A 20,343-nucleotide genomic window follows, 5' to 3' on the forward strand; every position below is an offset into this window, starting at 1 on the left:
CAGCTCCAAAAGAGAAGTTGGTTTATCTTTAAAACTCTGCAAAGTTAAACGACCCACCAGAGATAAACAGGAGATGAACAAACACAAACACAAGTTTCACACTAGACATAACTCAAGATTTTAAAACACGTACTACATTTTAGAATGATAACAATTATTAGCCTGTATTAATTACCACATTAACTTTTACATGAACATATTACGTAACTAATAACTTGCTGTTTTCAAACCAAATAATCACTACTTGGAATACTGACAGTTATGTACTTCTGTTTAGAAAAGTGATTTTATTCAAACCAAATATTAAACATTTATTAACTAGACTAACAATAAATAACTATATCAAAGTTATTTCCATTTTCTTATGTGCATTGTCTGTGTTCATGCTAGCCTACTGCTAACATGTGCACAAAACAAGCTGATATTTTCCACTGAAACTAAAGAGGTAGAAGTTGAAGTAGAACCTCTTCAATTACATCCATGAATGTAACTTATGAAATAAAAACTCACTGATTTGTGTATTAGTGATGCCAGTTTGTTTAATATTTTGAGCGTGACGTCAGCACAAACTCCACACTGGTACAAAAAGACTTGCCCAAAGTGAGATGTAGCGAGACAGAAGAGGAGCAGCAGTAATGAGTCAAAAAGAAAAAAAAAACCAAACAAAAGTACACTTATTGAAGTCAGAGATTTAATTATCTCAGCGTTTTGGATCCGATCCTTTTTCCCTCCCTTCGATCTGCCATCACCCTCTCCTGCTTTGACTAATCTTGTGCAGCAAGTGCAAACACAGCCGGTGAAGTCTAGCACCCATTTTAAAACATCTGTCGAGTGTTCTCGGGGAGAAAAGGCTGACATCAGATCTGTCACATTTGCAGCCACTCAAACACCTTGAACATTAGTGAAGTGTCGATGTAGAGGAGAAACTGTCTCCACCCTGTACAATGTATAATGTTATATATTATATATAGTGATGAATTTTTAGTCACATTTCATTTAAGTGTTTTATTCGAGTACATGAATTTAAAAGGTACATCACCCCTAGACTTGGGCCTGATTGGCTATCTTTCAATAAAACATCCTAAAGAACAATACTTTCATTCTGACTCAAAAACTGCAAACTGATCAGAATACCTGGATAACGTAATGCAGGATCTCTGATTCTGCAGCACCTCCTCAAGTCTAGTAAAAATTAAAGCACATCTTTAATCCAATGACGTTTGCCGCTGCATTACCTTAACTTGCCCATGAGAGCAACAAGATTTTATCTCATCTCAACTCTGATGCTGCCACACTCCAAAACTGGTTACACGACTCAGTTACCACACGAGAAAATCTAATAGCACGAAACCCCAGACAGGATTAAAATGACCCCAGGACGGCAAAGCTGTAATTTCATGTAGAGGCTGAGAGGTTTGTAAAGTTTGTGTCGTCTGGGGGACAAGAAATCACAGACCGCCAAACCTCTCCCAGCAAGACTAAAATCCACATTTAGGGGTTTCAGGGTGTAATTATGAGAGGAGTGCTGAGGCGATGAAGTGAAATGAGGTTTGCCATGACAAGAAACTCAAGTTCTCTTGCAAATGTTGAGATTTTTTCTTCCTCATTCTAAACAAAGACAAAAGAAAAATAAAGCATACAGTTTAATCAAAAGGAAAAGTAAACGTGCTGCAACAAAAACATAAATAGAGGAAGTTATATAATAATAAATGAGATGAGGTGGATTAAGATTCACCAAAAAGATGACAGAGAAACCAAAACGATTGTGACGATTTTTAAAGCAGAAGTTATAATTTGGGTTTGAGACGGCAGCCAAACGTTTGCCAGAAGTCACATCTGCACCGACATTAACGCCATTCATGTCACGGCTCTGAAACACAACAGCACTCACACACATCGAAAGGTCGCATTTTCAGAAGCTGCAAAGGAACATGACACAAGATCAGGCTTCTGTCAACAGAACGCTGACACTGCAGACTTTCATTCAACATAACGTTTATTGTTTTGGATTTACTAGACACAAAAAGCAAAGACTCTGATTCCAAGCCTAATGACACACACAGAATGGACAAAAGATAAAACTGAACTAACAGCTTTATAGTACAAAAACCAAACAGCGACATTTTGTGTAAGGCTTTGAAACATTTTGGCTTACCTGCTTGTCTCCTGCATCTTCCTTGTGGTCTCTGATTGTGCACCTCAGCATGGGTGCTTACAATCACTTTCAAAATGATAATAGGCTTGTTTACTGAGCTCTTCTCTCCACTCATTTCCTGACTGTTCCAGGCTCTCGCTTGAAATCTGTTTTTCACAGCATTTCATTTCCTTTCCTCCATTTTCTGAGGAATGAGGCTCAATGATAATCGTTGCGTGAGGACACGAACATAACATTTACATTCCTTTCTTCTGCAAAATGTGTCAGAACGGTTTGCGTTTCCGAAAAGGATGGACAGATTAGGAGAATCTTCTCATGGTGAATCAAACTTGTTTTCCATCAGCGGCGAATGCAGCCGTCTGTGGCAAAACTCAAAGGCCTCTTCAGCTTCCACTTACCTGTTTTTGTTGCGCTGTTGCTCTTTTCTCCTCTGTCAAAATCTCAGTCTGAGGAAGGTCAGCACATTAAAAATGATAGCTTCGTGCGTGAGCGATGCTGAGCGAGATGAGTCTGCACTAAGGTGAACTGAGCTGAGAACAGAGAAGTCTGCAGTGCTGTCATCTCCAATTTGTAAAGAGAAATTGTTCTTGGTTGCAGGACATTTTTCTGACTTTCCCTATTGAAGTTGTTCTTGAAAAATGACAGGTTGACTTGCTGCCACGGCAATTCAAAAGCTCTGCTCTTGTTACACATGTGGGGTCTCAAATCCAGATGACCAGACACCAACAGACGGTTGTGTCAATCTTCAGTTTCAGTGTTTCTGTTCGCCCGGCTTGCATCCTCTTTCCCTGTCGTGGATCTTACCTTCTGAAATCTCATTGTTCTCCTCAGTGACTCCACTGCTGTGTGTCCTCTGGGACTGAACCATCTCGACGCCTGATCGCTGAGCTGCTAGAGGCAACACACAAAGAAATGTACATTAAAGAGTGGAGAGGAGCGGAGGAGAGAAATACAGGAACCTGGTCAAGATGAGTTAATCAAACAAATCAGAACATGAGAAGAGAACAGACCAAAACACATATGAAATGATTAAGCATTTAAGAGAAGGCGACAAAACAAAAACAGTTGCTTGCTAAAATGCCAAGAACAGACTCAACTGAAAAAGATACCATGATAACAAATTAGAAAGCATGAGCATGTTCAAGCTTTTATGTAAGAAACAAGCCAAGAGGCATCAAGTGAAAACATCAAAACCTTCCTTACTTTGAACAATGAGGCACAGCATGACTACAGTTTAGGCTCTGATGAGCCTGAGGAGCTCAGTGAATGAACACTGATGCTTTCTAGTTTCGTACAAGTCAGCTTCTCATTATTTCATTTTGGCACTTTTGTTGGCAATAATCAGGAAATCACTTTGCTGTAAGAGTGATGCTAAACGTTAAATATCAGCTAGTTGATATCACGCCCCACCAATCCGACTCAGGTGAGGTTTAGACTGTGAAAACCACAGTGACACCAGAAGCTCCCTGACCTGATGTTGTTGTGTGAATACCAAGAGTCATCACAGTGCTGCTGTATACTTTTTCAATCAGTGGTGCAACAACAACAACAACAACAACAACAACAACAACAACAAGACATTTGTCAGCACAGGAGCTTGTGTGATTCTGAAAGAGCAGCATGATATTCTTGATGCTGACTCAAAGGGCTTTTCAGTCGTGACTAAACAAATGTCTGGAGGAAATGGCTCCTGCAGATTTCTGCATGACAAATCCTCTTCAGAAGGTCTACGTGGGGTATTCCTTCTTCCTGAAGTGCCGTGTGACAAGCAAATATCAGCAGGTTCTTGAATGTCAGTGACTGAAACAAAGGAAACAACTCACTTGGCACATTGTCACATTTGCAGCCGCAGCAGTGAGCTGAGGCGTGCTGTTGTTGCCAATTGTGTAGTTGCTGCTGTTTGAATTCCTTACTGTTTTACTCAACTTGTCTTACGCTCCATTAGCCAAATAAAGAGCACGGGTGTCACTGAACAACAGGAGCACAACAGGAGCTCTCAACAGGTTCACAGAGATATTCTCATTTCTGTTTTGTGTCTCCTCATCTCCTCCCTCTTCCGTCCTCCTGCCTGTGACTCAGAAATCAACCTCAGCACGCCATCTTGAAGGATGTCTTAATTTCTAAAATGCATTTGGAGGAGAGAGGAGGCTTGCTGGAGGAACATTAAGTAAAGCCTTTCTGACATACAAGGAAGGAGCTGCTGTTACTCTGATACATCAGCTGGTACAAACCGACAAATGACAAGAGAGCAACACTTTCCAGCATGTTGCTTTTGGTCATGCCCTAATCAGTGATGTCACAGCAGGTGTTCTGCCAATCACAGCTGACTAAAAATATCTGCAGTGACATCACTAACTGGAGCCAGAAGTGCTGGCTGATGTCACATAGTGATGCCAGCCCTACTCATCACAATGTCTTCAGGTTGTTGCACTTACATCTCAAGTTTGGTTGGCTTTACAACAACATTTAATAATCAGGTCCCACTTTAGCAAACCAAGCAAGTCAGTCCGAGGGCAGCACAAACACTGCTGGAAGAACTGGCAGCATCAATCAAACAGTGCCTGTCAGAGGAGTCATGCTGCTGAGGGCTGAAGATTCAGTAAAAGTCTCTTACCTTCATGTTTGGCCTGAAGTGGCTTGCTCTGCTGTCTTCCCTTGACTGCAATAATCTTAAAGTTGTACTCTTTAGACGGGTCAAAGTCCTCGATGAGCAGCTTTGCCTCCTGCTTCGACACCTGAACCTCCTTCTGCTCTCCACCTGATCCAGGATAAGAGAGGAAAAGCCACTCAGCTGAAGTATGATGATGGAAGAGAAGAAGAAAACAGCTTTGCAAGGCATTGTGGGATTTATGGTGAAAAGCAGGACTGACATGAAAACAAGGAGGGGCTGAAAGCTAAAACTTTTCAATGTTATGCAAATGAGGGTGAAATTTTTCTGCCATTGTTGTGTGATTTCTTAGCGCTCTTTTCATCTGTAAGATCTTGTTTGACGATTTATAGTTTAAAGAGAAACTCAAAACATCCTGAAGATCTTGTTTCTGCTGACCTCATGTGGTTGCCCCCTGAAGAGACCAAAATCACCCTGCTAACTGACTGTAATGAAGGAAGTCACTCAGGGCAGAGTGATGACTGTTTCACAGGTTTGTCTAAACAAGAGGAGGTTAGAGGGATATACTTATTGTTGTGTATACCTACAACGTTCCTTTATTTGTTACGAGATAATTTACATGGTCTGGCATCACTTTAAATGTGAACATTAATAACCAAGTAATTACATTTACATAAATTCAGTACAGGCGCTTGCAACAGCAACAGAAAATCTACAGCCTGCAAGCTAAGAGCTTCCAACTCAAACCTGAAGGCGCAAATAAACCTGCAGACTGAGCTCCTGTCGACGCAGGCCTTCGCCCGCTGCAGGTCAAATGTTACAGACTTGTGCTATGCAGATATATCAATCTGAGACATGAAGGGACAAAGTCACCTGACCAACACTTAAACTGTGCCAGCCTGGAAAGAAAGAACAAAAAGGAGACAAATGAACGAAAGAAAGACAGAAAGATCTTCAAGCTGGTTTACAGTTACATTCAGCTTAAAATCTTTTTTCTGCATAAACATGATTCTGAAAGATTTCTGACAGGAAGAAATCCTAATTTTCCAACATTCACTTGAAAATGATGATCTTGTTTTCTAGCTACTTCTACCTTCACAGGGAACTCACTGTACGCAGTAATGACCAGTGTCTCCAGATCACATCTGCAGGTGCATAAACCATCATCTTCTTGTGCCCAAACTGAACTGCAACAACTCACTAAATGGCTTCTGTAAATGCTCTGACAGCTCAGGTCTGCAAGCTGCACTTCAACAAGAACAACTGGTTTTAGCCAGCGATGCAGTGACTAAAAACTGCTTGTAACAGTTCAGAATTGAACAGAGTGCATTTATACAGTGTTTTTATTGACCACACTTTACGATCTGCCCCTCATTCAACCACTCACAACTGATCCGTGTCCTGCTGAAGGACAGGAAGTACTGTGGTTCAACGTGCCAACCCTGCTTCTTACTTGCTGAACCATAGCTGCAACACAGTACAAAACACTGCAATAAAGTACAAAGCAACAACACGTACTATAATGCACCTGATTTTAGACAGCAAAATTGAAAGATAATGTATGTGGTTAGTTTAATGTTAGAGCTGCAACAAATAGTCAAGAATCAATTAGTGAGTGGCAAAATTTAGTTGCCAACGTCTGAGAATCAACTGTTCATTTTTCAAGTAAAAACTTCACATCAAACATTTGCTGGTTCCAGCTTCTAGAAAGTAGGGATTTGCTGCTTTGATAGAGAATGTTCCACTAATAACCTTTACTGAACATACCAAACTATCATCAAGCATTTGAACTGTACACACCTACGACACACCTCTCTGCATTCTCAAATCCCTCAGAAAAGAAAATGAACACAGAGGAGCCCTCTGGCATCACAAACTCAGGAGAGGAAAGACTAACACCTTTATTAACGCCTGAGGTGGCGATACCTCACCACAGCAAAAAAGACCACTGGTAAAACAAATTAGAACATCAAGTAAAAGTTAAAAACCAAGAATATGAACAGAAAATGTAATAAGGAGTAAAAATGAATAAAAATAATCAGCATTTAATCCTGCCAAATGTGCTTTGCTGTCATAGCAGCAGAAGGTTTGGCAGAAGTCAGCAGTTTACAGACTGACGAGAAGCGTAGGTTTCCATTTCCTGGCTGAGTCCACCATGTGCACATATACTGACTAAGTAGTTCAAGATCATCACATACAAATTAGTTTGCATGTTTCAGATGAAGAACAAGTATTCATCACTTCTTTGCTTTTTTGGGATTAAATTCCTTAAGTCATTTAGCCTCCTGCTAAGTTCTTTTCCTGCTGCAGTTGAGATCAATAAATCCCCTGAAACTTTCAGATATGCAAACCAGTTTTCTAATGTAAAAAGAGTTTTAAAAACTGACTTTCCGTCACCTGCTCATGCATGTCAGCACAAACACCACCATGTTATCATACATTTCTAAAATAATTAGTTTGTCTCCTTATTCAGGAGATACAAACCTTCATGCAGATCCTCTGTATGTTGCTGTGTGCCTCTTGTTCAATCTCTGAGTGAGGAAGAGTCAGGACATCAGCCACAGTAAAAAGCTCAGTGGGCTCCACAAAAACTCCCCACTGATGAAGAAAATTAACTATGGTTACCGTCACTGCTTTTCCACCTTTGTTACACTCATGCTGATAACAGCGGCCTGCAGCGAGAAGATGATCGTCCCCGTCATTCACCTCCCTCACTTGGCCCAGGAGGCATGCAGCCACTTCCAGTTACTTTCTGAAATCAGATTTTTTTTTTTCTTCTCCTTTTCTTTATAACTAAGCACTACCCAAAGGCAACATGTTGCAGAGCGAGCTGTGTGGGCATGTCTCAGAAATGAGGCCATCATGCTTTGGTGAAAATGTCAGGCCAGTATGAATAACTGTAAGATTATGAAAAAGGAAGCAAAGCTGTCCAGCATATATATGAGGATACATGTGTAAACTGAGGCATTTCCACATCATGAGACAAAAGATGTCTAAAGGAACTCTAGGAGAAATGCATAACCTACACCGAAGAAAACTTTTAACTGAGCCACAAGAAAAGGAAACAACATGTTTTCTTTGACAGAAACCGCAGATGATGAGATTTTGTCTGGATCAGTCACACCGCTTCTTTCATTTATCTATACCCAACATCCCTCTTTGCACTGACTCCCTCTCTCCACCTCCATCTTTCATTCTGCTCTCAAGTATCTCCCTCCTCTTATATTCCTGTGTCATTCCCTCCATCCATTTGGCTCTCCCTCATGGTGTCTGGGGATGGCTGCCTGCATTTACTGCATCTTATCTGGCATTTTCTTCATTGCTGTGATCAAACAAACAGACCCAAAGTCATACCCAAAGCCACAGGTTTACGTCACCACTGGATAAAAGCAGCACCAGTGGCAGAGGTTGACTCCACCATCAAACAGGCCTCGATGGATGGCCTGCAACTCGGGTAAAATGTGATGTTCCCATCCAGTTTTGAGAAAAAAAGGTGTCAGCACAAGATGCTTCCTAAAAGGTAATTTATATAATATACAACATTGAAAAACTATTCTTCTTTATCAGGAACAGTCATCATAGATCTCATCCGATTGAAGCCAGATGGGACTTCCAGGTCAAACAAGTCAATTATGTCAACATGCACACATCAGATTCTATGACAGGAACAGTGATGGGTCTTCTCTGTGTAAACACACCTGTCCCAACAGTCTTAGGGAAATACAGTCTAATCTATTCAGATGTTTTTTGTCAGGCTTCAGCATCTGACAGCACCCAAGTGATAGTTTGGTTTTTGGAATAATGTGAACAAAAGAACAATCAGACAACACATGCCTCCACTCTTCTATGACATGCAAATGTGCAAGTGCGTCCACTGCAAGATCTGGATACATTTCCAAAACTAACAAAAGTGTGTCAAAATATGTTTGTGTGTAGCTGAAGCATCGCATCACCTCAATCATCAGTTATGACCCTTACTGGGCCCATTTGTGTTATTATTTGGTTGTGTTGGGGTCATGGACTTACAACCCGCAGCCAACAACCAGTGTGCAGGGTGTGAGTTCAAGAACTAAAAGCATAGTGACCAGGTTACAAGGCTTCCACCATTTTGATGTATGAAGAGCTGAAGGTGTGTGACTTACATGTGTTTTATCATCCTACAAAATAAAAAAAGACAAAGTTTCACCTTCCTGCAGGTTTGGGCATGTGTGTTAGTGTGTTCACTTCTGCTTTAGAATGTAACCGCTGTGAAACAATCTCACAATAATGTTTTACTTCTTCTCATTCGCTGCTCAGTCGACCACTGCTACAAGTAAATGTGCGTAGCGAGTGAAATCAAAGTGAGATTTTACTGTATCTCCACAAATCCACAGAGGGACCCCTGCTGGGCCTCGCGTCTTACTATGAGAATCTTTTTTAACTGTGATATAATTACAAGCCCTCAGCAGAATGAATTCTTGAAGCTTGCCGTCATGACGGTAATAGAAGTAAAGAACAGTTTTACAGCAGTGTGTGCAGCTGCACCTTTTTCCCCAATGAAACAGAATATCTCTTTTCACTCGATGTCCAGAAACAGAAAGGGAAGAACTGTAGGAAGAACAGAAATGTATATCCAATCTACACTATCCCTGTGACGCAAATGACTGGTGACTAATGACTGGGTAGCAGTTCAAGCTGATTACAAACTGAATATCTGAAATATTTCACCATAACAATAAGACACCAACTAATGTGTCTGAATCTTGAATCTTCTCTGTTCGTTTTCTTTGACTACAATAAAAAACCTGTGCACTATAGGACAACACCGGCTGGATCTTTTCTGACTTATCTCCTCTATTTTGACTCTTGGCATTCAGTGTTAATTTCTAAGTGCAAATGAACAACACCTAAAATTAACCTAAACCATGTGATGTTCCTGTCAGTGCTGTGAAGTGACGCTGAGCTGTGTTTATTTAGACCACACAAAGCTTTGAAATAAAGCAATTTCACATAAATAAAAACATCGGGTACAACTATGAACAGCCCTCTGAACATTTTTCTGTTCAATAACAACCCGCAGCAACACTGACAGTAGTCACAGCACCTACAGCCTTCTACAGATGCTCACTGTTCGGTCTTTCAAACATGTTTGCAATGGAGGTTTTAGACAGAAACTCAATCCCACCCAGAGACGATTTCCACTCGTTTGTGTTGGTGACCAAGACACTATGTTGGAAGAGACTGTGAAGGTTATCCTCTCCTTTAAATCACAGACTAATAATTTGAACTGGTGGAAGTTCTGTTCTAATTATTCTGAAACAGCAGTGAAAAGGTCATGAAGAAAAGAGATAATTACACTGTTATGTTTACTTCCAACATGGCTGCCTTGACCCATGTGACAATCACTAACAGCTGCCCTGATGTCACACTTAATAAATGAATCCCACTATAATTCCAGTGCAGCACAGAATGAAGCCTTACGGCTTTGCATCACATCATGTAAACAGTAACTGTAAACGTCTGCAGCGCACCTGTTGTCACTCACTGCAATAAAAAAACTTGGCCACAGCTTTCAAACCCACCCCTTATGATTATAATCACAGAGCAGCTTATGACCTGTGTATATTCACATGCCCTCACTTTATGACTATAATTACAGTCTATCTATTAATTTCACAGAGCAATAAAATCCACATAACACCAATGTTGCTGAGTGAAGAGTCCAGACAAGGAGAGAGTGCTGGTTGAAAGTGTCTTTGTGGTGCTATTGACCCATATTAGATTGTACTGAGAGATGGTTCTAATATTTTGATTTAAATAGGTTATAATCAACTGTCACAAGTGCTGGTACTGAATCATGTCTCACTTATCTGCTCCCACCTCCACTTGACTTCACACCTGAAGAGAGTCCAATCACAAGCTGGGCCTCGCCACACCAGTGTTCAATGGGCTTAAGTATTTTCACAAACTAGCTGAAGCCTCCATCAATAAATCCAGAGGCATGTGCTGCAAACAACCCCAGGTTTCCACAGAAGGCTCCTGAGCAGCCCTGGTATCAGTCAGGTCACATCCTGTGTGTGGTTACACGTCTCATTCTCACAAGAGTGAATTATGAACCAGCACACAGGTGAAAGCCACATAAAAAGGTGATTTGTTCTCCCTCGGGGGAAGAGGTCCAACTGCAGCACTGCTCTGTGCATAACTAGAATTTTTGCCCCATGAAAAAAAGACAAGCACTACAGTTCACATGATTTGTGATCTGACAGAAAGCACATTTACCTGCATTCTGTTTGTTTCTTTTCCACAAATCGCTCTGTGTCATCTTTTAACTGCTGACGGACGCTCTTCTTTAATTATGCATTGTTCCTGGCTAATTACTGCCGAGCAGCTTATGAGCAAGACATTACACAACAATCCCTCACAGAGGTTGGACTGCTCAGCCTCGAGGTGAGAATGAGGGTAAGTGTGAAGGCCAGAAACGAAAAGTCCTAAATGTCTTAACAGATCATTGTGCTATCTTGACTGCTCAAAATGTTGCAGATTGAAGGAAAATAGAATCTGTCCTTCCTCTGTCTTAAAGGTACATTTTGTTATTAAGTCTACCTTTTCAGATCAGTGCTGGATCTTACCTGGCGTGGTGTAAATGACCTTGTAGCTTTCAAACTCTCCTTTCGGTTCTTTCCACGACACATGAAGCTTAGTGGGGCTCAGGATTTTGGCACGAAATCGTCGTGGCGATGAAACTGGACAGAGAAGCGAGGAAACAAAGAGCTTTAGACAATAACAGTCCAGTTTGGCACACAATGTAAATATTTGATGAATGATAAAGACAACATCCCTGTCATGCAGCAGCCACACCTCCAATATTTTTATTTAATATTAGACAAACTGCTATCATCAGTGTGTATTAGTAGATTACCTCCATAACAATGGATGGAGTTCAATTTTGTTGGGCCAGTAGTTAAACTTTTGATTGAAGGCTGTATAAACTCCATGTGTCTGCTATTCAACTTCACGATATGATGACACCGTGTCAAACTGCTGCTATTAAAAGTAACAAAACAGTGTGTTCATCCTGAGCAAACAGCATCACTGCTCAGGATGTTTCACAGAGCTGCAGGTTTCACAGAGTCTGTTCTCCTTCTGTTTTCCTTCTGCACAGTTGTTCATCCGCTAAGCGCTAACCACAACTGTGACTAAGTTAAGTTGGACTGAACTCCCTCCAGAGTTATGGTGGCGTACAGGCAGTTGCTCCATCTGTGTGTTTTATCAGTTAGGAGAGGAGGAAGAAAATGAACTGTATCTCATCCAGGGAGGGAGGATACACATCAGAGAGTTTAGCTCACACAGATGTCACATTAAAAAGCAAAGTCCCATTCTCCTTCTCATCCTCATCTTCCTCGCATTGTCGACGAGCCTGCATTGTGCTCGTCTCCGTGGGGATACGACAGGTCTTTTTCTGTGTTCCACTTACCGTCAGCATCAAAGCGACGCCCCTGCTTCTCATCCTGATTAGTTGTTGGCCCTGTCAGCCGCCTCGAGGCCTAAACCCCCACTTTTCTCTCTGTATCCTTCTCTTATATTCATTTTCTCAAGCTCACATTCTTTCTACTCATCTGTCCATCTGTCTTTTCTCTTCCATCTGATCTCTCCCAGTCCTGATTCCATTTACTTTCTTTTATTTTCTTTCTGCATCTCGGTGCTGTGAAACTTTTAACAGGGGTAGGATGAGGATGAGAAAAAAGGTGAATGCGACTTCCTTTTAACTGCAAGGAGAAAAAGAACAAAGGGCACGAAAGGGAAAGGCACTGGAATAGCATCTGTTTACTATTCCTCTCCTGTCCTAAGCAGGAGTCTTTAGATGTACAACACACAGCCACGAGATCCACTGAGCTGCACAGTATACAAACACACTTTACAACAGCCTCGACCCATGTTCAAAAACCAACAACACTGTGTCAGTGGAGCTTGAGTATGATCATAATTCACTAAACTCCCACACAGTGTTGTGTTTTCATAATAAAAGGCAGGTTAAAACACTGGAATAAGGCCATTGTAAAGCATCGCTATGCCAAAAACCACATTTCCAGGGTCAACAAACAAAACACCCCATCATTTTCACTCCGGCAGAGCCAAATCCCGTATAATAAATATGTATCCAGAAGCAACACATTCCCCAATCTAATTTAGTTAACTATGAAAAGAATAGCCTGGGGATGGAAGATAAAACATGAAACCCACAAACTCGTTCATGTGTTTGTGTCCTCATTATGAGGTAAGCCAGCTGCTACTGCCGACTTCTTTAAATACCTACACTGTGATTGACGCCTGGTAGAGCTCTGATGCTCTGGCGCGCAATAAACAAGAGGCTGAAAGGGATGGTTCACCTTTTAGAAGGACAAAATCATAAATGTTGTCTCTCCATATGAAACACGGCAATAACAATATGCATGGATGTTTCAATAATACCAGATTTTTCAATGTGCCACCCATGTTAAAATGACAGCTTTGTATAAAATAGCCTCTTTATGCATCTGCAGAAGACTGATCATGTAGGTATGAAAAGAAACTTGAGTTCAGCACAGGAAGGATAATCCTGATTTCAGTGGAAAGAATGTGAAGCCGGCGCATTCAACAGCAGGCAAATATATTTATATACAAACACATATAAGGAATACTGTACCAATTATTTCACCAACCTGGGGACGAGAATGGGGGCTGCATGTGATTTCGGCTCAGGGTTTAGCTCCCTGTCTTGGAAACAAAGGACATTCCCCCATCTGCAGAGAGTTGCTCAAATCCCAAATGATTCGAGAAGCAGATTTCACACCTCTCTGTTTGTTTGTAGTGGAGTTGAAATGTGTTGACTGTGTGTATCTGTGTGTGTGAGTGCATGTGTGTGCATGAATTATGTATGTTTGTCTGCGACTGCAGGCAAGCGTATGCACATATAAATCTTATCCATCCATGTAGCTCTGGTGGTTATGTTTTTCTCACACCTTTTAGGAAAACCTGCCAGTTCCTTTGCAGCAAAACACACACACACACACACACACACTCTCACGCACAGAAAGCCATGGATCTCCTCGTTAAGACTGTACACGCCAAGACAAGCAGTGGACGCTAAGCAAACAGCCTGGTGAAGACAAAAGGCCTCATCTGTAGATAGTGGACCTCAATTCTCGTCTAGTTTTCATGGAGAAATTCATTTAAACAACAAAGCTGCCGAGGGATGGAGAGGTGTCCGAGCTGCGCAGCAAGCCCCACAAGCAAAGTTTTGAGTGTCTTTTAAAATATGAGGGAGAGCAGGAGAATCCAAGTGAAGGAACGGAGCCTGGCTGAGTTTATAAACAAGTAAAACTCATCTGTGAATGTGTTTGCAAACCATTTGTTCATAAAGGAAGACTACAAGACCTGTGCTGTCACTGCAGAGAGCAAACTCTTAAAAAGTATTACAACAGCAAATCATTATCAATTAAACTTCGCAGATCAGTATGTCTAGTCACACTGCACACACTCAAACTAGAGTGAAGCTTTCAGAGTCCCTGGTGATGGAGGACAGAATTTAGTGTAATTTTTGAATCCAATTATTTTTCTATTTCATGCACTGACAAACTCCCACTCTGTTCTCACAGCTTTTGGTTTTGTTCACTGGAATGTCAGTAGCCGACAAGAAATAGAAGTGAACAACGCTGACATTTGACCACATTCCCCTCGCCTGTTTCCCCTCAGGCTGCACAGATACTTCTTCCATTATTTCTGCAGGCAAAGAAAACATGAGGAGCCTTGACAAAGCCTGCGCTAAGCCACTGAAGTAATTTTGTGACCTTCCCCCTTTTTAATAGGGATTTCATGGCAGGTGTTGGGTTGGAGAGTAATTCAGAACATGGCTAAGTAATTACAGGCCAAACTCACTTTCCTGTATGGGACAGGGACACTTGGTAAACGGAATTAAATTAAAGGCCAAAATAAAGGAGAAAGTTTCTTTGTTTCTCATCTCTAGACTCAACTTGCTGGCAAAAGGTTGTGCTCATGGATCAACATGAAGCCTATTTATGTGACTCGTGTGAAACTACCACAGAGCCACAAAGAGGAGAGGAGTTTCCCAGTGGAGGCTCTCCAAGCTGATCGTAACTCCTCAGCTCTTCCTGGTTCACTGCTGTAGCCGAGACCAGCACACTATGGCCTCTTCACTGAGGAATGCTGCAGTTCCTTCCACTTCACGCACTCGCGGGCCAAAACCTGGCAAGTGTCTTCATTGTGACAGACTTATTCTGTTTCATAACTATAAGGCTGCATCTCTACAGTGGCCAGTTAAGGTTTCAGACTGCCAGATAAACAAATGAAACTGGTCAATAACAGATTAGAGAATCTACAGAAAAAAAGCACTGTAACTATATTTATGACTGACTAATCGCTTCAGTCACTGTTTAAAGTTTAAATAAAAATGCCAAATATTCAATGCTTCCAGTTCCCCCAGTTGTAAAGATTTGCTGCTTTTCAAAACAACAGAACACAAGCCATTCAAAGACAACTTCTGACCATTTTCCACAATGGAGTTATGGACTAATGGATTAATCAGTTTAACAATAAATGGCAGACTTATCAATAATGAAAAACAATTAGTTGTAGCCCATTCATTTCTTTGCTCCTAAATCTATCAACAACTGTGTCATGATATGGCACAGTATCAGTCCATCCACTGGATTTAGGGTTATGGCACAGTTTCTGATTGTCCACAGCAGAACCGAGAAGGTTCAGTCCTATTTCAAGTTCAGCCAGCAGATGCTACATGTTTGGGTGCCACATGAGTACCTAACTGTGTTTCAAGCACACATCAGTCTTTTATTTACCCACAAAACCAGAAAAATAAATCTCAAACCAGATATACCACCCAACACACTAAGAGTAAAAACAGATACAAAAGCTCATCTTTGATCCACGGTCAGGTCTTCTGCATAATAAGGGTAAACCTTGCTCAGCTAATTAAAGACATTCCATGAATATCAATCAATCACTTAACATCCCCAGAGAGAAAGTCTATTTGGTGAAAAAGGAGTTTACAAGATTATTAATGATGATAATGGTGTTAAGGAGACACATGTCTCTTTGTTAATGTGGTAATGAGTGAGGTTACGTGTTAATTGCTGAATAAGTTCAACGAGCTAAGTAGGGTGACAGACTATGTCAGAGGAAAGATAATTACATGAAGAGCTCTCATCCTGCAAACAGTGATAATGGGAAAACACACAAATGCTGTGAAGCTATCAGAAGTACGAGAGCAAAAGAGAAGTTTAACAAAAACTGTTTTAACCAAAGTAAGGTGAACAAAATTTTTTCTTGGGATGAAAACTCCTCCAAATAAATAAATACACAAGTTAGTCACACATATGGTACACTGGTGAGAGACAAGCAAACCAGTTTCTCCAGCTAAGACACACACATTTTCACAGGATGATTGTGGCATTGAAGCTTTTCCCTTTGAGACACACACATGTGGGTAAAGGCACAGTCAAAGGAGAAATAAAATCAGAATCAGAATCAGAATTCCTTTATTTATCCCAGAGGGGAAATGAACACTTTGAAATAAAACCCAGTTTCTTTGGAGCAAAGTTGCACATCAAAACTACAACAAGAGTGAAATTCAAGATGTAACCTGCTGAATAAAATGGTGAATGAAAAAGATGATACCTGCATTCCAACAAGAGGACCAGAGTGAGGCTAACTGAGCCAACAATAAATACTTTACCATACTGCTGAAAGCAGATATGTGGTGATCGAGTTCAAACACCAACATGGGAAGCCCTGTTTGGCCTGAAAGTCAAGGGCCAGGTTGCCGTTGTTAAAGAGAACTGATATCTTTGTTTCAGAACAGTATCTGTGATTCCACTCTCACTCTACATGGTACCATTGTGGAAGGTCCTAAGACTACACCATGACTAGCCCTACTGGCCCTTTCCAAAAATCCAGCTTGGCCATGTTTAGTCCCATGTTGCTGGGTGGTAAATCCCTGAGCAGAAAGCAGGATAGTGGAGGTACTTACCTTGGCCCCGCGCTGACTGAGGGAACATGCAGACGAGGAGGAAGCCCAGCAGGCAGAGGCTCAGTCTGACTGAGAACTGCATCCTGGCAGCAGCAAACAGGAGGACGCAACACACCTGATGGACAGAGGAGGAAGAAAAGAAGAAAAAAGACAAAAAAGAGGAAGGGAACAGGAAAAGACAGGTGAGGAGAAGCAGGAGATGGGTGAGGAGAGAAGGCGAAAGGATGTGGGAAAGGGAGTGATGAGGAAGAGGGGGGAGGAGAAGGGATTTAAGAGAGATGAGTGGAGGTAAAGGAGGAAAAGGACAAGGAGGTGATGAAGAGACTTAAACAGCCTAAGAAAGGACTCACATCCTCCATTTGACACTTTATACCCAGGTTATGACAGATTAAAGCTGCTACAAACAGTCAATTCATCCATTAGACGACAATTTTGTTTCCAATAATTTTGACAATCAATTAATCGTTTCAGTCATTTTTCTATCAAAAACATCAAACATTTGTTGATTGCAGCTTCTTACATGTCAGGATTGGCTGTTTATCTTTGTCCTTTCTGACAGCAACTGAAGAGTCTTTGGGTTTTGGTTGGACAAAAGAAACAATTTGAAGACGTCACGTTGGACTAAATGATTAACTGACTAATTGTGAAGATTACTGGTCGATGCAGGTTAGCTACAGTGCTGGGCTGTTTGACTTCAGCCAGCTTGAATCAAATTTGTGGAGCTACAGATACATTTTTTGTATTCAAAAAAGTGAGCTTATATAAAATTGATTAAAAAACAGGTGAGATTCTGAATATGACATTCATCAATCGCAGGAAAGCCACACCTTGATGAGATATGGACTGACAAGTTCACTTGGATCACAGCCCGGACCACCCAGGCCTCCTGCCCCTCATGCCAAATCTCAAAAAAACTGGAGGCCACTGGTTTACAGTTTTAAATGATCCCTTCCTGGATTAAGCTGTCTCTTTTGCTACGCCTTTAAGTCCTCTCCTTCTGCGCAGAATCAAGTCTATTATAATGACAAGAAATTTCTTGTGTGGGTGAAAGAACTCACAGCCACGTACACGCGCATGTCTTCCTATCTGCATCACACATAAAGCACATTAGTCCCTGCAGAAGGCTGCATGAAGGTGCACACAGTAACACAACTGTCACATATAAATGCACAAAGACACGGTTATATAAATAAAAACTGAAGATATGTTTTATAATACCTGGAGGCAGCTGCATGATTATTCAAACACCTGAATGTAAGATGTCACAGAAAAGACTAATCTGCATCTGAAGGGATGTACAAACCCATTTTGTTTCCAACTAATGCTGCAGCCAACTTTTAATGGCAGGTAATTTTCAATAATTTATTGATATGACAGATTGTAAGGATTTTGTATTTTCACCATGTCAGCGTCAAAACAAGCTTTAACTGTGGTAATAGAAACAGACATGCCTTGCCTCAGAGTAACTTGAAAAGAATCACTAAATATCAGTGTTATCAATGATATATTCCCTCAGAGACTAACTGTGAATGTATTCTCTGTAGGGAGTTTATGGTGATATTAAAAAAACAATTTAATGTCAAATTTCTCTGATTAACCTGTAGTCTATCAGCTCGCAGAGCCCTGTTGTTTTATTATTACATGCGCCCAGCTTGCATTTTGGCATCACTAGAGCTCTTTCAAAGGGTTATCGCTTAACACTACCACAACGTACTGTACAGGAGAAGGGAGCGTCGGTTGTTGCACGCTCGAAGAGCGCAAAGAGACCCGCAGCAGAGAAACAAATCATGCAAGACATCATATCAATCCACTTCTAGTTTACCGTGAACAAAAGGAGCGGAAGTTTTCCTTGACTGAAAAGAGCACAGGTGAGACCTGCACGGTGCGCCAGCAGAGAGGACGCGCTCCGCTCTCCGGACTGAGGTGCAGAGAAAAGCCCCGCGGATGTAAAAGCAGCGTGTGAGCAGAGAGCAGTTTTACCTTCTCCTCAGATCATCCGTGTCCTGGCTCCGCAGCTCTCCTCCGGGCAGCTGTACGACAAGCTCACCAGTCCCCAAAGCGACTCTTATCCACACTGTCCACCAACTCTCCGCTCCCTGCCGACCAGGAGACAAGTTCACCCGAGCGATACACCACACTACCGGTCCAAGATTTCAAAATAAAGTAAGTAATGGCGACTACATTTTAGTAGCAGTGATGGTCAAAACCAGATAAGCGAAGGTAACGTAGCTGTTTCAACATAGATTGATGCGTTTGCTGAAATAACGATAGCTGAAAGGATTGCAACAGCAAGCCCACGTTAACAATAATATTAACAGAAATTACTGTGAATATGAACACTCAGTTACTTCACAATTTAGGCATCTAAACTTACAACAACCCTACCCTCTATCGTTCTTCCTCTCTTGGTCGCGTATTTTGCTAGCTGGAGAAAAATTAGCTTGAGGTGAGCAAACCAATATTGCTGTAAACTTAAACAAACATTCTAACTACAGTTGTAGCTGGCAAGCTTTTCCGTTGCTAGTCCCTTAGCTTTAGACTTATCTCTAAGACTTATGACCTTAAATCGTCAAAAATGTCACCATGACTGAACAAAAACAGGTTATGACTGTACTATTTTTTAACTAAATTCTGTCTTCCAAACTTTAACTGGAACAGATTGGCGGTTTTAGCTCCTCCCACTGCAGTTTCAATCAACCAATCAGATCCTCAGATCCTTCCCGCCTCCTCAGTAAGGAAACAGGAACACAGGTGACTTCAGTATAGTGGCGTAACTGTACTATTGAGTGAAACACGTTGCACAGTTTTCATTTGCTGTAAATCATTAAGCAGCAAAAGTTTGAAAATGCTTTTCAATAGGGGAATATTTCTGCCAAAATGAAACGATAGTGATGTCATTTTGAATCCAAAGGCATTCTGAGTAGCTAAGAAAAAAAAAAATCAAAAAATTTGCCAAGTATAGAACACAAACCTGTTGATCCCCAACGTTACTGAACTGAAAGCCTTTTCATCCAGCTGGTTTCCTGCCTTCCTTGCCACACAGCACATGGTATAGGTTTTTGAGTGATTTTGTGGCTGTTGTTTAATTTAAAACCTCGTCAGGTGTTAGTAACTTTTTCTTTTAATTTGAAGACAAACTTGTCTCACTTCCTGTCTGTCTGGCCAGCTTCACGCTGTTGGTGGGTCTCTTCCTCTCCTCCTCATGGTTGAGACTTGCTGAGGACTGATGGGTGTTTCCCGCTTCCTTCACCATCAAACCCTGCAGCTATTCATTCCTTTTACCCAGTTTAATGTGAGGCGAGGCTGCAGAAAAATGTGCAGGTTGAGCGGTCGTGGGGACAAAATGTGTAATCCTTGTGGCCCCTGGCTACATGCTGTACTACGATTCCCCGGGGCCCCTCTAATAAAGGCCCGTACCCTTCTGTTTGAGCAGGTGCCTCGTTGTAAAAGCTAAAAGGGAGGATCATGGAAACGCTCTCATAAAGCTGTTGGAATGAGAACTTTCCCACAGACACAAGTCACTGGTAAACATGTGAATTATTTCCAAATCAGATCATA

The 20,343-nt window shown here is 41.4% G+C and overlaps 1 protein-coding gene across 5 annotated transcripts in view; it reads right to left on the reverse strand.

Annotated features, from left to right (window-relative positions):
- LOC124075141 (collagen alpha-1(XIV) chain) overlaps positions 1–18,899 on the reverse strand; it is a 110,194-nt gene extending 91,295 nt beyond the window's left edge. For 2 of the 5 annotated variants that reach the window (XM_046418561.1, XM_046418562.1), the window contains exons 1-5: positions 18,766–18,881; positions 16,786–16,900; positions 11,372–11,485; positions 4,770–4,913; positions 2,960–3,046 (exon numbers count right to left, since the gene is read on the reverse strand). In XM_046418561.1, coding sequence (XP_046274517.1) covers positions 2,960–3,046; positions 4,770–4,913; positions 11,372–11,485; positions 16,786–16,867 — 427 coding nt within the window. In that variant the 5' untranslated portion in view covers positions 16,868–16,900; positions 18,766–18,881. Of the gene's footprint in view, positions 1–2,959; positions 3,047–4,769; positions 4,914–11,371; positions 11,486–16,785; positions 16,901–18,765 lie in introns of all 5 variants that reach the window. The other 3 variants (XM_046418558.1, XM_046418560.1, XM_046418563.1) reach the window with 3 other exon arrangements.
- Between the last annotated feature and the right edge of the window lie 1,444 nt (positions 18,900–20,343).

Source organism: Scatophagus argus, chromosome 17 (assembly GCF_020382885.2).
Source record: "Scatophagus argus isolate fScaArg1 chromosome 17, fScaArg1.pri, whole genome shotgun sequence".
NCBI classification, from domain to species: domain Eukaryota; kingdom Metazoa; phylum Chordata; class Actinopteri; family Scatophagidae; genus Scatophagus; species Scatophagus argus.